A 14,429-nucleotide genomic window follows, 5' to 3' on the forward strand; every position below is an offset into this window, starting at 1 on the left:
AAGATATTAGTTCAAGAATTTATTAAGGCAAAAAGGAAATCACGTGAATTTAGCCTTAATGTAAATTTTGGATCTGATCTAGTCTATTATTTTCATGTCCATTGGTATTTTTAGGCATTTATTTATCTGCTTTTTAAGGGGCCTCAACTCTACCTCTGCTTTCACAGCTGGAAATAATTGTGGGAATCATCTGAAGGGTGAAAATGCCATATATGTGTGTAATAATATAAATATATGGTGTCTCACAGGAATTTTTATATTCAGGTTCCATATGTAGAGGGTGATTTCTGGTATGAGGAATATCAGATAGAAAATAAATGCAATTCCCTGAATGCCATATAAACATGAGGGTTTGGGGGGGGGCAGTTTGCATGAACTTCTCTCTCCTGTGGAAGCCATGGGAGCTCTGTTGTAGCAAAAGCTCTGGCAGCTGCTGAATCAACCTGGCATTGTTAAGATCTACTTTGAATCTGTTAAAAACACTAGTGGCTGTCTGCAGCTCTCTTTGTACACGTTTCCAGTGTTACTACCATTAAGGGACTTTTGTGGAAAAAAACCCAACTCTGTAGATAGAATAAAAAATAAATAACATTGGAAGAAAATGTATCTGGTTGGACAAGTTCCCCCGAATGACTTGCACACTTCTGGCATGCTCTGGTTTGGTTGTATCTCCTCAGTATGATCAACTTTTGAAGGGTGTCTTCTCTTCTTTCTGAATGTACTTGCCTTCTAAGGAAATTAAATGAGAGAATTGCGAGTATGTGACCACTTGGTCTTGGCTCTTCAAGCCTGAGGTACCTGTATGGTAGTACTTGTTTCCTCTAAGAGCATTTTTTCATCTGGAAACATTAAACTTCTTTCTGGGAGGATATTTGAAGTAATTTTTCTACAGAGGCATTTTCCTTGTCTAGTGGGATATTGAAATTGGTTCACAGTTCTGTTTGAGGAGTTAAAATTCCTCTTCCATGCAGGATCCCCCTTTTTGCCTTTTTCGATGAAAATCCACGTGTACCTAAGATTAGTCGTGGACAAAGACTGTGAGAGTTACTCAGGCACAACAAGATAAGATAGATAAATGCTTTTGTGCTGCTTGTGCAGCAACAGCTAATTCAGGAAATGCACTGGGGAAGGACCTGCCAAATTAGTGGGTGTATTAAAATTGAGTCAAGCTGAGCTAAAACATCCCCTGAATCCAGATCTCCTTTGTTTTGGAGCAAGGTAATGGGGAAACACAGAAGTGGATTGTGCATTCTCAGTTCATCTTGTAACAGCAGATGGTTAAAAGGAGCCTCTCGGATGCTCTTAAGGCAGCATATTCCTGTTAAGTGATTATTTGGATTATTAATGTCCCACTGTAGCACCTAGTGATGATCTGAAGCAGCTTTATGGGCTGTGACTTTTGTGGTGATGAGCACTAGAGACTCGTGGAATTAATAATGTTTTAATTGTTATTGCTTGAACATTGATTAAGTTTTGTGTAAGGACTTTTAGGGGATTCTGTCATCGAGCTTGACTGGTTTGTTGGTGTGAGCCTGAATCTCAGGATGAAACTCTGGGACTAAACTGCTCTGTTCCTGTCTGCCTTTGGTGTGGTGCTGGTCTGCCCTTTGTGCCTCAATTTCCTTTTTATTTCCTTTTTATGGGAAACTTGCCTGTTCTTTTGTAAATGTTTGCTTTGAAAGGATGTGGGTAGAGATCACGCTATCTTAATTGTATTGTTTGCATATAATACTACACAGTGACTGCACAGGACTGGGTTAGTGTCCTCCAGCCAGGCTGAGGTTTGCAAAGGGTATGAGAGGATTCACTGAGTGGTAACTGGGTGCCCTGTGGTGCTGGCTCTGCTTGGAAATCCTAGCTGAAATCATTTGCAGCTTAATCACACATGGAAAGAGTCTTCAGTTTCCCAGGGGAGTTTTATTCATTCATGTTTGCTGCAAGTAGAGTTCATATTACAGTGGAAAACCACGATTCCTGACCTCTGAGTTGAATACATGTTTTAAAAATAGAGATGGGACAGAAGAAAGAAGAATAAATAGACTTCACTCTAAGGGCTTGCTCAAACCAAATCTACATGCTGCAAAATATTGCATCAAACTTTGAGAAATGATTGAATCAAATTGTTTTTCAGGGGCTTATGTTAAAAAAAAAAGTAGATTTTTTTTTTTATGACAGACAGTTGTAGGTAATTCTGCATTTTTCATCTTTGTCTAAGCAAACAAGACTTATCTTGAAGCAGCAGCAGGTTATTTTCAGATTTACTTTAATGGAGAGCTGTTCGTGATAAATGGCTTCTAGAAGACTCACAGCCCCATCAGTGCAACAGAACTGATAGAGGAGTACAGCAAAACAAATATTTACAGGGAGTGTTTATTTTGGATGCAGGATAGATGTGTAATATTTGAGTTGTTTTAGTTGTGGTAAGCCTGACATGAACACCGAAGAAGTATGAAAAGTTATCTAAGAAAAAAAAAAAGAACTGTAGCTAGTTTATTCACTATCTATGGTAAAGAGAACAGACCTCTACAAACATTTTATCAACAGCATATAACAGGTTCTGTGTGGTGTGTGTTGAGAAGTTTACTGAGGTTTGAGGTTTTGAGGGGGTTGTTTTTTGTTTGTATAGCATGCTGTTGAACAGTGAGGGATTTGAGTTATGAGTTCAGCAAAGGGCCACCAAGATGGGCTGGGGCCCAGGTGCTGTGGTGGAGGCTGAGGGACCTGGGCTGGCTCATCCCAGAGCAGAGGCTTGGGGGGACCAAACAGCAGCCCCCTGTGCCTGGGAGGTGCTTACCAAGAAGACAGAGGCAGACCCTTCACCAGAGTGCATGGTTGGAGGGTGAGAGGCAACAGGCAGGAGTTGAAACAAGAGATTCATGCGGGTGTAAGGAAAAACCACCATGAAGGCAGGTGAGAGGGTTGCCCACAGAGGCTGTGCAGCCTTGGAGTACTTCAGGACCTTATTGGGCAAAGTACTGAGCGATCTGGTCTGAGTTTGTAACGGTTCCTACTCTCAGCAGAAGGTTGCATTAGAAGTCTTTCAAGTTTCTTCTGACCTCAGTTTTCCAGTGATCCTGTATCGTTGGCATGTATGGTGATAGATGGCTGCTTGATTGAAGCAGGGAAGACTCTGAAGGGGTGATGGGAGAAGTATATTTATTGCATGATCAGTGTCAGTAAGAGGTTTATGTCATGTACAGCAATACACTTCCATGGTTTGGAACTGTGGACAATTTTTATATTAATTTGAGAGGTCCCTGTGAGACCTGACATCCCCTCATGTTCAAAAATGCTGCATATGAACTTGCCTTAAAAAACTCATGAAGGAAGCCACCCTGAGAGCAGCTCACACTGATGTTTCTCATCCAAGTTACTTCACAGAAACTTGGTGTGTGAGATGTATCACTAAGAAAACACAGTCCCCATCATCCATTCAAACAAAGAAGCTGAAAGGTCTATGCTGGGTCCACTGGACAATCCAGAGTGTCCTCCCTGCATCTGCTGAAGACTTAATCTTGTTTTGCTTCTTCGCCTGTTAGCAGCCCAAGCTGGGTGATGTGGTACTGCTCAGTTTTAATGTACTGGAGTATTAATGGAAATCTTTCGACTGTATCAAGTGGATTTCAATCAGACTCGAGCAACAATATGAGATTCCTACTGAAAAAAATAGCGTACAGATTTAAACTGCAACTGAACAAAGGTTTTGTAGCCCATGGAGGGAGAAAGGGAGGGAAGGGCTGGTCTAAATTAAAGTGCATATTCAGCTTTTACTGGAAAATGCACAGCAAATCCCAGTGATTCTCTGATCTGTCTCGTAGCCCCATGTGTACAGTGTGCACCATTCAGCTGTCCTGCCTGTCAGGAGGGTGGAAGTCTCTCGCCTTTTATTCATGTCCCATTGATGCATCTCTGCAAACCCACAGGCTGTGAGATTATATTTTGCATTTCTGTTTGAGAGGCCAGTGTTTCATCAAACTGACTGGTGCAGCAGATTCTGGTGCAGGCAGAATTGCTCTGAATGTACTTTGTTTTGGATGCTGAACTTCTTGTGATTGAGGCTTTTTAATGGAAAGAGGTATGAATGGTTACATATAAATTATTTGAAAACTATAATTTACTTGTCAGTTTTTGATTCAAAATGTTGTGATTTGATGTGTAGATAAGTTTTCTATAGGTAGGTTTTCCATAGCAGAATAGGAAAATGCCGCATTTCCAAATGATATAAATCATCAATTGCTTTCAGATCAGCGGATTGCTGTGGATTTTTTTTGTGGCCTTAAAGAAACAACCTCACCTAACTTTTTTCCTCAACCTTTCCACTCAGAAATCAGTCCCCCACCCCATTAGTTGCAGATCTGGCAATTTCCACACGGAAGCTTTTGCTCAGCACAGTTCAGGGCTTATCCACAGGTGTTTTCCCTGTAACTGACATGAGGCTGATGGCAGAAAATGAGTCTCATTCATAGTATTTAATATAGTCAGTATTTAAAATGTCTTTGGGGGACTCAGTACTGCTGATCTAAAAATGCTTCATCAGAATAGGCTTATTAAAATCAATAGGGGTCTTCCCAAACTTACCCTGAATTATTTGTCTAGTTCCTCATAAAATGGTGGGAGGTTGTGTATCCAAGTCACTGGATGAAGGCTGTTGAAGATGCCACTGTTATGAAATTGCTGTCTATTTAAAAAGAAGCTACTGATGTTTGCTCTGAGAGCCTTTACGTACTACAGACAAAATAAATCCAGGAAAAGCATAACTTGACAAAGGAACATGCTGCCTTTATGTTTTAGTATGTCTTTAAAAGGCCTTTTGGTGTAGAGTTAGTACAGATTTTCCCCTGTTTTACAGATACTGTGAATAAGGACACTGAACCCAAAGATCCATATCCCATTCCAAGAAAGATTATGGCTGAACCAGACTACATAGACGATGACAATCCTGAGTTAATTAGACCTCAGAAATTAATTAATCCTGTGAAGTCATCCCGGAATCATCAGGATCTCCATAGAGAGCTACTTATGAATCAGAAAAGGTAAGAGTCTAAAAATCCCTCGTGCCACCCTCCCACCCCAAAGACACAGACTGAGTTTTAGTTTCATCAGAATGACTTTGTACCCCAAACCCAGCAGACACTTTTTGTTGTTTCAGATCTTGTAAATTAAAAGATTCTGATTCTTAACCGTAGCATTTATTTCTGTTTGAATTTCAGTTTCTCTGCAAAAGCTTGCTATAGAAGTCTTCTTATTTTGTCTTTGTGAATATTCACAGGGTCGGTTTTGGGAGGAAGGAGTTCACTTCTCCCTGTCATGTTTTATGTAGGTTACCTGGGCACTGTAATTTGGCTTGTACTCTTCACTTTATCAAGTATTTGACAAAATTTTGCTATTAACAGCAAGATGATAAAATCTGTGGTTTTTCACCATTCCCAGTGCATTGAGTTTATGAGGCCACTTTTAAATCAAAGAAATCATGTAGTTTATTTCACATGAAACTGTTGTCTGTTTGCTTGATCCGTCTCACAATGCAGTGTCATAATCTGGTGCCTGCTCTGCTGCTGCACAAGTGGTTCTTTGTGTGTTACACAAATGCTGCCTCCTCCCTTCTGGGGTGGGATGCACAGCTGTTGCTCTATATATTGCTTTTAAGGATGTAAATAACAGTAACTTTATTTCATCAATTTCAGAGACACAACCAGCTGGCCCAGGAATAGCTGAAGTTCTGTTATTAAATCTCTTCAGCAACAGAGAACTCATTTAGAAAACACATAGTGGAGGAAAAGCCACCAAGCCTGTTGATGCTCCTTCATTTAAACCAACAGAAACTACGACATAAATGAATGATTTGCTGCATTTAAGCCACCCAAAATAGACTTTCCAGAGGCTAGATCTGGGGATCTATAAAACAGAGGTGGAAGAGCAGTATTTCAGAGTTCATTTGAGAATAAGGTTGGAGGTAGCAGCCATTCAGGCTTTTTGAGGCTCAGGACCTTGACAACAGCAAGTAGAAAGCTGTGGTTTTGGCTACTCCAGCACAACTAGATTTGTCTGTTTAGTAGGAATAGTCACATTATGGAAGTTTCTCCTTTTTTTTTTCCCGTAATCCTTTGGCAGTATAGTATTTTGAGGAAAGAAGGGGTCTTTTTATGTGTAATAGCAAAATCTTCACAAATGCTAGGCTTAGAGACTTAATTCTAAATGAATTGCATACACAACATAGCATTTCTTTAGTGATGAAGATGTTTTAAGAATGCCAACTGAATTGGAAGAAACTGGCCTAAATAGGTGTTTGTCCTATTTTTCGTTAATGGGATTAAACATCAAAGTCACTTTCTAGCACCAAGAAGTTTATAGTCATTGAAAGAAAAATAGTTGAAGTTTCCCGACTTATGATCTTAATCTAAAGGATGTGGAGGCTGCAATAAATTAAGACTATTTTTTTTTCTTTTAAGTTTATGAAAGCATAAAGCACTTTTAAATCGTATGGAGTTCTTTTCTTCAAGGAGAATATCCTATTACACAGAGAAGTTGTGCAGCCCTCAGTACCCACTCTTATTGTGATTTTGATTAGCTGCAGCTGTTAATTTTAGAGTCTTATTTATTGGTGCAGAAATTAAATACTTTGAGGGATTTCACCAGCAGAAAAAATGGTATTTTTTAGAAGAGAGTTAGTCTTCAGTGCTTTGTGCCACTGTACCAGCTCTGTTAGGAGGCTTTTCAGTAATGTAGGTATTAGGCTTGTGTTCTGCTTTGTTACAGCAAACTGTCATAGGTATGGAGGACTTCTATTGCTCTTCTGCTGCTCAACATGCTGCTTATTTTATTGTGAAGGCTCAGTGTAGACACCAGCAGTTTCACTTTTTTGCCCAGTTACCTCTGAACAGCCAGAAATGGATGTTGGAAGATATTAGCCAGCACTGGTCTGATCATTTTCCATGCCCACTGTGAGCAGTGTCTGTTGGGCCTTGAACTGGTGTAGCTATTTACTTGCAGAAGTGGAGTTTTGTTTGGGCAAACAAAGATTCAGGTAGTGCTACCTCAAGACACTGGTAACTTATCTTAAACTATTTTAATTATTAGGAGTCAGCCTCAGCTCTGCGGAGTATTGGTCCTGTCCCTTCCAGAGATTTTAACCCTATCATCTCTAACCAGTGTTGTAGCACATTTTGCTTCCCCTACATCGAAATTTTAGGATTTCTGATTTAACCAGAATGATCACTAGGAGGTGACACAAGACCCCAGTTAATCCAGTATCTGCCAGTTTGTTGCTTTTCCTTTTTACATAAGAGAGTGGACATAGGATTGACATTATGGTTCTGTTACAGATCTGACTGGCAACCCCATCTGATTAGACTGAGAGGTTGCATTTACTCATAGCTTCTGCAGGTCCCCTTTGTTACAGCTGCAGCACATCCAAATCAGTCTCGTGCCTCTGCTTTGTTATGGTGCAACCTGACTGAAAAAAGCAGGAACAAGTAATGTTACTTAGCAGCTGGACTCTGGTTTGTGGCTGTCTTGATTGCTGATTGCTAGTGTGGAATATTCCACTGATTCTGCTCTCACTGATCCAGTAGTAGTAGTAGCAGTAGTAGTAAAAAAAAAAAAAAAAAATCACTCCAGCTTTTCCTGCCTGACTTCAGTTTTATGTGTTAAAATGTATTTAAAATAGCATGAAACATAAAATATGAACATGATCTTGTAGCTTCTGTTGCATTGAGGCCATGAGATCTATTATGAGAAATAGGGAACAGCATTTGGTGTTGCTAAATATTTGATTTTTCTGTCAGGGTATGTGCAGGGATAGAGTGTTGCATAATAGATGGAGTCATTCCTAGATGCCACCATAAAATGGCATTTTAATGTTTTATTGGACATGCTGTCAGATATGCATACTAATGAATAATTAGGCAACCACAGTTGTATAGAAAGTAGGGAAGGGTAAAAATACGCTTTCTGAAAGCTTATTCACATTATTGAATTTCTTCAAGTTGAAATGAAAAATGGTTGATGTTAAACTTAATGCTGGACAGTTTCACATAATCATCTTCAGAGGGAAGATGACAATAACAAGGACAGATTTGGGATCACTCTGCTCTGCCTTAAGTGACACTAATACCTGAATAACAGGGAGAGCTCTGAATCTTATCATAACAAATTTTGAAACCATCATAGCATAACAGAGATAAAAGAAATAGCTGAAGTCACAGAAATGAGTAGGAGTGAGTATCCATGTGTATGCCTGTATAAATAATGTCATGAGTCTTCCCTAAGAGGGAGCTTTCTCATTTCGCAGTAGTTGGCTTGGAAAGCAATTTGTGCTGAACAGACTTGAAACATTCAGTTGATGTAGTACCCAAAGGCTTGTGAGAGGGAGAATCCTCCAGGCTTTGTCTGGTCTCCAAGGTGACGGCAACTTTTTTTTTCTGGATTTTTGTTGTCTTAGGCTCTTTGTGATGTTGAGTGTAGCCTGGGAGCTCTCACTGGAAATAGCTTCACAGCCAAGCATGGGTAAAGCAGTCACATTTTCAAGGAAAGGAGAGAATCCACGATTTCCCGGAGCAGTGTGACAGACCACTTCTTAGTTTTGTCCATGCAAAATTCTATGGGTAGAATACCCTGCACAGGGCTTTGTCTCAACAAAGCCATTCGGAGTTATCATCCAGCAAAGGAATTTCTCTTGTCCAAAATTTGGTTTTAGCTCTGCTAGTGTAGTGATTTGTGATTTCTTTTTTTTTTTTTAATCCATTCTTTTGGAATTGAGAGAATAGAGTGAAGACTAAAGATGAAAGTTAAAATAATGAATTATACAGGAGAAATACTACCGTGCATGCTAAATATCCACAGTGGGTTATATGGCTTAAATTCTAGCCTAAGGTTTTGGTTAGAAACCAGGCACTCGTCTGAATGTTTTTTTTTCCTTTTAATTCATTATTTATATCCCAATATATCTAAATAGGCAACTGCTTCAGTTTAGAAAACCCACCTGCAATTCTGTGTGAATTTCTGCTAATTAAAACTGATCTTTCTTCTCTCCCTCCCCCTTTTTTAATTTGAAGGGGTCTTGCACCTCAGAACAAACCGGAGCTACAGAAGGTGATGGAGAAAAGGAAACGAGATCAAGTTATTAAACAACAAAAAGAAGAGGAAGCACAAAAGAAGAAATCAGACTTGGAAATAGAGCTACTGAAACGACAGCAGAAACTGGAGCAGGTAAGATGGAGAATAACACTACCTGTAAATATCTGCATCTGAACTACTCACCTGAGGCTCCCTTTGCAGACAGGAAAGAAGCAGCAGCCAATTTTTGGCATATTTCCTCTGATCACAGCAGATATCTCTTTTAGGATAAGTCAAATCACAGTCTGTAATTACCCTTTTTTTGTCACTTGCTGTGTAGGAACTGCCTATGGGGTCTGCCTTTGGTCAAACGAATCCTGCACCAACCAACAAGAATGTTAGTGGAGCACTGACATTACTTAACCATTAAAATGGTAGTGAATTAGTCAATTTTTGTAGTCTTAACTATGATCCACTAAGAATGGCTGTTAGACTGCAATGCATCAAAACTACATTTAATGAATTTTAAAAAAACAATTGATTCTCCTACATTATACAAGAAACTAGATTACTTTACAAAGATTTTTTTTGTAGCCTTAAAACGTGTGAGCCCATTGGTGTTTTCAAATGAAGGAAGAGATCCTCAGAACCTGATGATGTGGAGTTGGAGTTCATTGTGGTGAAGCTTTTTGCTAGGCACAGGGCCAGCCAAATGTCTCTGTGCCTCTGAAAACATTTTGTGTGCCTGCAAGGAAATATCTCTACAGTGAAACACCTCATAAGAGAAGTCACTGTGCATTAAGCATTCCATTTATTTTTAAATAAATGAATGCTATAAATGCATGCTTTAAAACAGTATCTCCTGTTTTTCTCAGTGGAAACCAATTAAGCCAAATAATTACTCTATTAAAAATGACATATAATCCAGTAATTATTTGGAGTTTGGGGTTTTATTATAGGTTGGTGGTTTTTTGTTATAATTAGGCTTAGAAATATTTTTGGAAAAAGTTATTGTATTTTTAAGTATATCATCCTGTCATTTTTCTTATCTGCTCCTAAGGGCACGGCTTTGAATGGTTCAGCTTGTGGGAAGATTTGATTTGAAACTGAGCTATCTAGTGTAGATTATGTAGATGATAAAATTCTGTTAGAAGAGGAAAAACCTGCCTATTGCAAACAGTGCTGTGACTTTGGAAACATCATAGAAATGGCATTAATTGACAACATGATTCATGGAGGAACATTGCTGTGATTTATTGAAACAAGGCATGCCCCTTTGCCAGTGAACCAGAGACAAAGGAGAGATTATTTAGGTGAGCTGTACGTGGTCCCTATTAATGAGGGAGACCTTAGTCTGTTTAAAAAAAAAAAAAAAGAAAGCTTCTTTCAGGCTCTTTTGTTAGTTTTCTAAAGAGTTTTTTTCTTCCTTTCTGCCAACTTATCTGCCCTCCCTGAGGATCACCAAGCAATCCATATTCTGTGCCATGTGTGAGCCTGTGCTCTGTGGGCACTGTATAGCCATGTCTACCCTGCCATGGAAATTCCAAGTGTCTGCATGGGCAGGAGTCCAGCTAGGTTAAAAAAAGCCAGCAAATGGGCTCTCAAAAATGAACAACTAACGGCCAAGGAAGATTCTTATTTTTTTTTATTGCTTTTTCTGGTAGACAAACCAGATACTCCTAAAGAGGCTCAGGTTAGATACAGAATTCCATACCTAAACACTCAGAAGTCAGTTCTGTGAGTGTGCTTATAGTAGCTGTTCACATGTTCTCCCACAAGGCACATTATTCCTGTTCTGCTATAAAAGCCAGAGAAGGGAAATATTGTTGTTTCTTTAATGAAGATGTCCAGGAATTTCTTAAAAAATGCTTCATCTTGTTCTCGTACTGGGCTTGCAGAGTTTTGTCCATCTGGCAAAGGTGGACATCTGGAACATGCTAGAGCCAAGGATTTGAAAAGATTTATTGTTTATGAGAACAGATACTCCCAAAGAAATGCAACTTTATCTTTTCCATGAGACAAAGAAAGGAAGCAGTTTAAAGCATTTGGCATTGTCAGTTATTGAAACCTTTAATTTTGTGTCTTGTGTTTCAGTGATCTGTTTTCTATACTTTTCTTTTTAATATGTGATTCCCTTTTAAGCTGGAACTGGAGAAACAGAAGATACAGGAAGAGCAGGAAAACGCGCCTGAATTTGTCAAAGTCAAGGGCAACTTGAGGAGGACGGTCCAGGAAGCAACAGAAGCACCGGACTCCTAGAGCCAGCGCCTGCTAAGACTTCCAGCTTTCCTGCAGAGAGAGGCTTTTGCAAGTTGTCTCACATTTGCTCCTCAAGAGGGAAAATAAGAGCATCCAGCTGACACTTACTGAAGATGAGATTTTTAATTCCTGGGACGTGTGGATTAAAAAGACAGTATCGTAAACAGATCGACTTGCCAAATACAGTCCTGAGATCAATGGATAAGGAGTGTCTTTGTCAGTTCAGTGTCATGGACCAGGCTGACGTGCTTACTCAGAGATTTTAACCAGGGATACTAGAGAATCTCCTTCAGTGTTGCACTGCTTTAACTCTTGTGATCCTAGCTGAGTGGAGATACACAGATTATATTTTGCTTTAAAACAGAACAAAAATCCTCCTGTGATATCTTATGAAGCTTTGCTGTGCAGGTAGATTTCCTCCATCTAGACCTACAGCCTGTGCATATCCCAGAATAATTTGTGTTTAGTTGGAATTTTTATCAAATCTAGGAAGATACAAGGTATGTTGATCACTGCTGCCCATCCCCACTAGGATAGGCAGGTATGGGCAAGATGGAAATGCTTAAAATTCACCAGCAGTGAAAAGTTAAGCAGCCTTAAAGCCCATTTGCTGTTTGGCATGTAGAATTTGGGCTATGAAAGAGCAGAAATCTGATGATCCTTTCACCAGAGAGACTCCAGAAGCTGATGTATCTCTGTCTTATAACTTACACTGTTGTGAACAGGCCTGTGCAGTGCTACCTGTGAATTTACCTCTCAAAGCAAAATGACCTGTCTTCTACTTTCTGTGTTTTGAAATCCTGCTTACTTTGGTGTTGTGGCCTTTCTCCTGCAAGGACATGCTGAACTGAGTACAGTGTTAACACATTACTTGGGAGTGTTTAAACTCATTTGCTGGAACTGAAATCAGGAATCCTATCTGCAATCAGTTCCTGATCTTTGCTTGCTGGAACGTGTTGCAGTTTCTGCAGTAGAGCAGTGTCTAAGACAGAACAAACTGATCATTGGAATATACTGAAATGGATTTTTTTCCCCAAAGTGAGGTATAAAATGAAATTCATTTTATCCCATCTTTCCTTCAGCCTCAGGAAGGAAGGCAAATGTGTTACCACTGAGTCTTCAGGTCCAATTCTGTCATCTTCTGCCTTTCCACAAGTTGCCCCTGTGACTTGCCATTAAATAAAATATTGCTCAGCTTGCACAGGGATGACAGAATCTGAACCTTCATGCTTATGACTACTAGTTATCCAGGAAAGCCTGGGAGGAGGAGTGGGGAACAGATTGCCCATGTAGGATTACAGAATTGGATTCTTACCTGGTGTGATTGGGTGCAGATATCTGGGGAGAAATCCTCATCTTTCTTGTTCTGCACAGTCCTAGCTTTCACTGAAGCTGTGTTCATCCATATCAGCTGAGGATCTAATCCCTAGCCTTTGCCTTAGGATGCTAAACACAATAATTTCTACTTTGTAATTACATTGGACATAACTGTTTGAAAACACTTTTTATTAATATCAACAGTGGTGTGTTTGTATTGTGAAGGTGGTAGGGGAGGGTTTGTTGGTTTGTTTTCTGAGTTGCTTTTCCTGTAAGTATTGGACATTTTAAATACAGTTTCAGCCTAACACTTAGGACAAAATGCTCACAATTAGAAATGTTTCCTAGATACAGACTTTAATTTGTCAAGATACAGGCATTTTTTTATGACGACATAATCAGATTGAGAGTAAATTGAATTGTGATAAGCGTATTGCCATTGATTTAGACTTGCAGTGTGACTCACATCTAGAAGATTAAATGTGAAGATTGTCTAACAGACTGTTCAGATTATGGACATACAAAAGACAAAGGCCAAACATAGGACTCTTCCATGTATTTTCTCAACAAAGGAGCACCCTGAATGCTGCAGGTTCTTCGCTCTCTCCTTCCCTTCTCCTGGCAGGAGAGGATCTTCTTTTCTGGCAGCACATTATTCAAACACTTGCACTGATTGAGTTTGTTTCATGTTGTTGAGACAGCACTATATAGGAGCCTTCCACACCACGCTCATGCTTTGTCTTAGCCACTCTCAGCCTACCAAACATCAGTCTCTTGCTTTCAACTCCATGTTAACCTTCTGCTCAGTATGGAAAAGCCTAGAAGTCAGTGAGGAAATCCTCCTCTGGCTTGAGCAGACCATTCCTTGTCAGCCATTTCCCCTTGCTGAACATGGCACTCCTACCACATGTGCACAGTGAAATGAAGTCGGTGGCACTGGGGTGGGTGGGGGACAGAGACCTTTTTTTGGCTTCAGCAGGTGTGTTGGATTGGGCCCCTCAAGGCTGAGGGCATTCTGCTTTCTCCCCCAGCTAGGTTGAGATTCAGGGTAGAGTTTCTCTTTCTGAAACACAGGAGACCAGAAAACTCCCTTGTACATACAGCATGAAGTTGGTTTTTTTTGTTTTTCAGTGGAATTAATTCTCCGTGTGAACAGAACATCAATGTGTGTGTTTAAACATCTTTGAATCCTGCTAACCCTTTAGCCTAGGAACCCCAGCCACTTCCATGTCATTTTGACAGGCAAAAGCTTGTCTTTAAAGTCAGGATTGGGCAACCCTTAAGTGGGGGGCCAGCTAGTCACACCACAAGTGTCCTGTGCAGCTACTCAAGTAAGAAACTGCTTGCCAGCGAGCGTAAGCAATTCCTGCTCTGCCCTTTAGCTATGTGGGTTTTTGAAGCAATCCAACAAATACTTCAGTGATTTGAAAATTGCTCACTTACCACTTTGTACTTTTTTAAAACTCTTGCTTTTAATAGTATAGTAGTAGATTTTTTAGCATTTTTGTGGCTTTAACCTTCTGTTAATATCTGCACTTGTTTGAGTGTACATATATAAATATATATAAATATAAAAAGGGAGCCTTAATGGATTTGTTTTCATAATTTAATATTTTTTGTATTTGCTCTTGTATAATTGTTTTTAACTAAAGGTATTATGAGAATGAGGGTGGAATACTTAGAACCAAAGTTATGCTTAATAAAATCTACTACATGCTTGGTGTATGTGGTGGTGCCTGTCATATCCTGCTAAAAGCAAAGTGTTGGGGTGCGTGCTGAGACATCTGGATTATTTAAAA

General features: G+C 39.6%; 1 protein-coding gene across 4 annotated transcripts in view; it reads left to right on the forward strand.

Moving 5' to 3' along the window:
• FAM107B (family with sequence similarity 107 member B) overlaps nucleotides 1–14,218 on the forward strand; it is a 59,801-nt gene extending 45,583 nt beyond the window's left edge. For all 4 annotated transcript variants that reach the window (XM_017807854.1, XM_017807852.1, XM_017807851.1 and 1 more), the window contains 3 exons: nucleotides 4,850–5,033; nucleotides 9,054–9,207; nucleotides 11,197–14,218. In XM_017807854.1, the coding sequence (XP_017663343.1) occupies nucleotides 4,906–5,033; nucleotides 9,054–9,207; nucleotides 11,197–11,313 (399 nt within the window). In that variant the 5' untranslated portion in view covers nucleotides 4,850–4,905 and the 3' untranslated portion in view covers nucleotides 11,314–14,218. The remainder of the gene's footprint in view (nucleotides 1–4,849; nucleotides 5,034–9,053; nucleotides 9,208–11,196) is intronic.
• Nucleotides 14,219–14,429: the final 211 nt, after the last annotated feature.

The sequence above is a fragment of the Lepidothrix coronata genome, unplaced genomic scaffold (genome assembly GCF_001604755.1).
Source record: "Lepidothrix coronata isolate B3197 unplaced genomic scaffold, Lepidothrix_coronata-1.0 Scaffold20, whole genome shotgun sequence".
Lineage (NCBI taxonomy): Eukaryota > Metazoa > Chordata > Aves > Passeriformes > Pipridae > Lepidothrix > Lepidothrix coronata.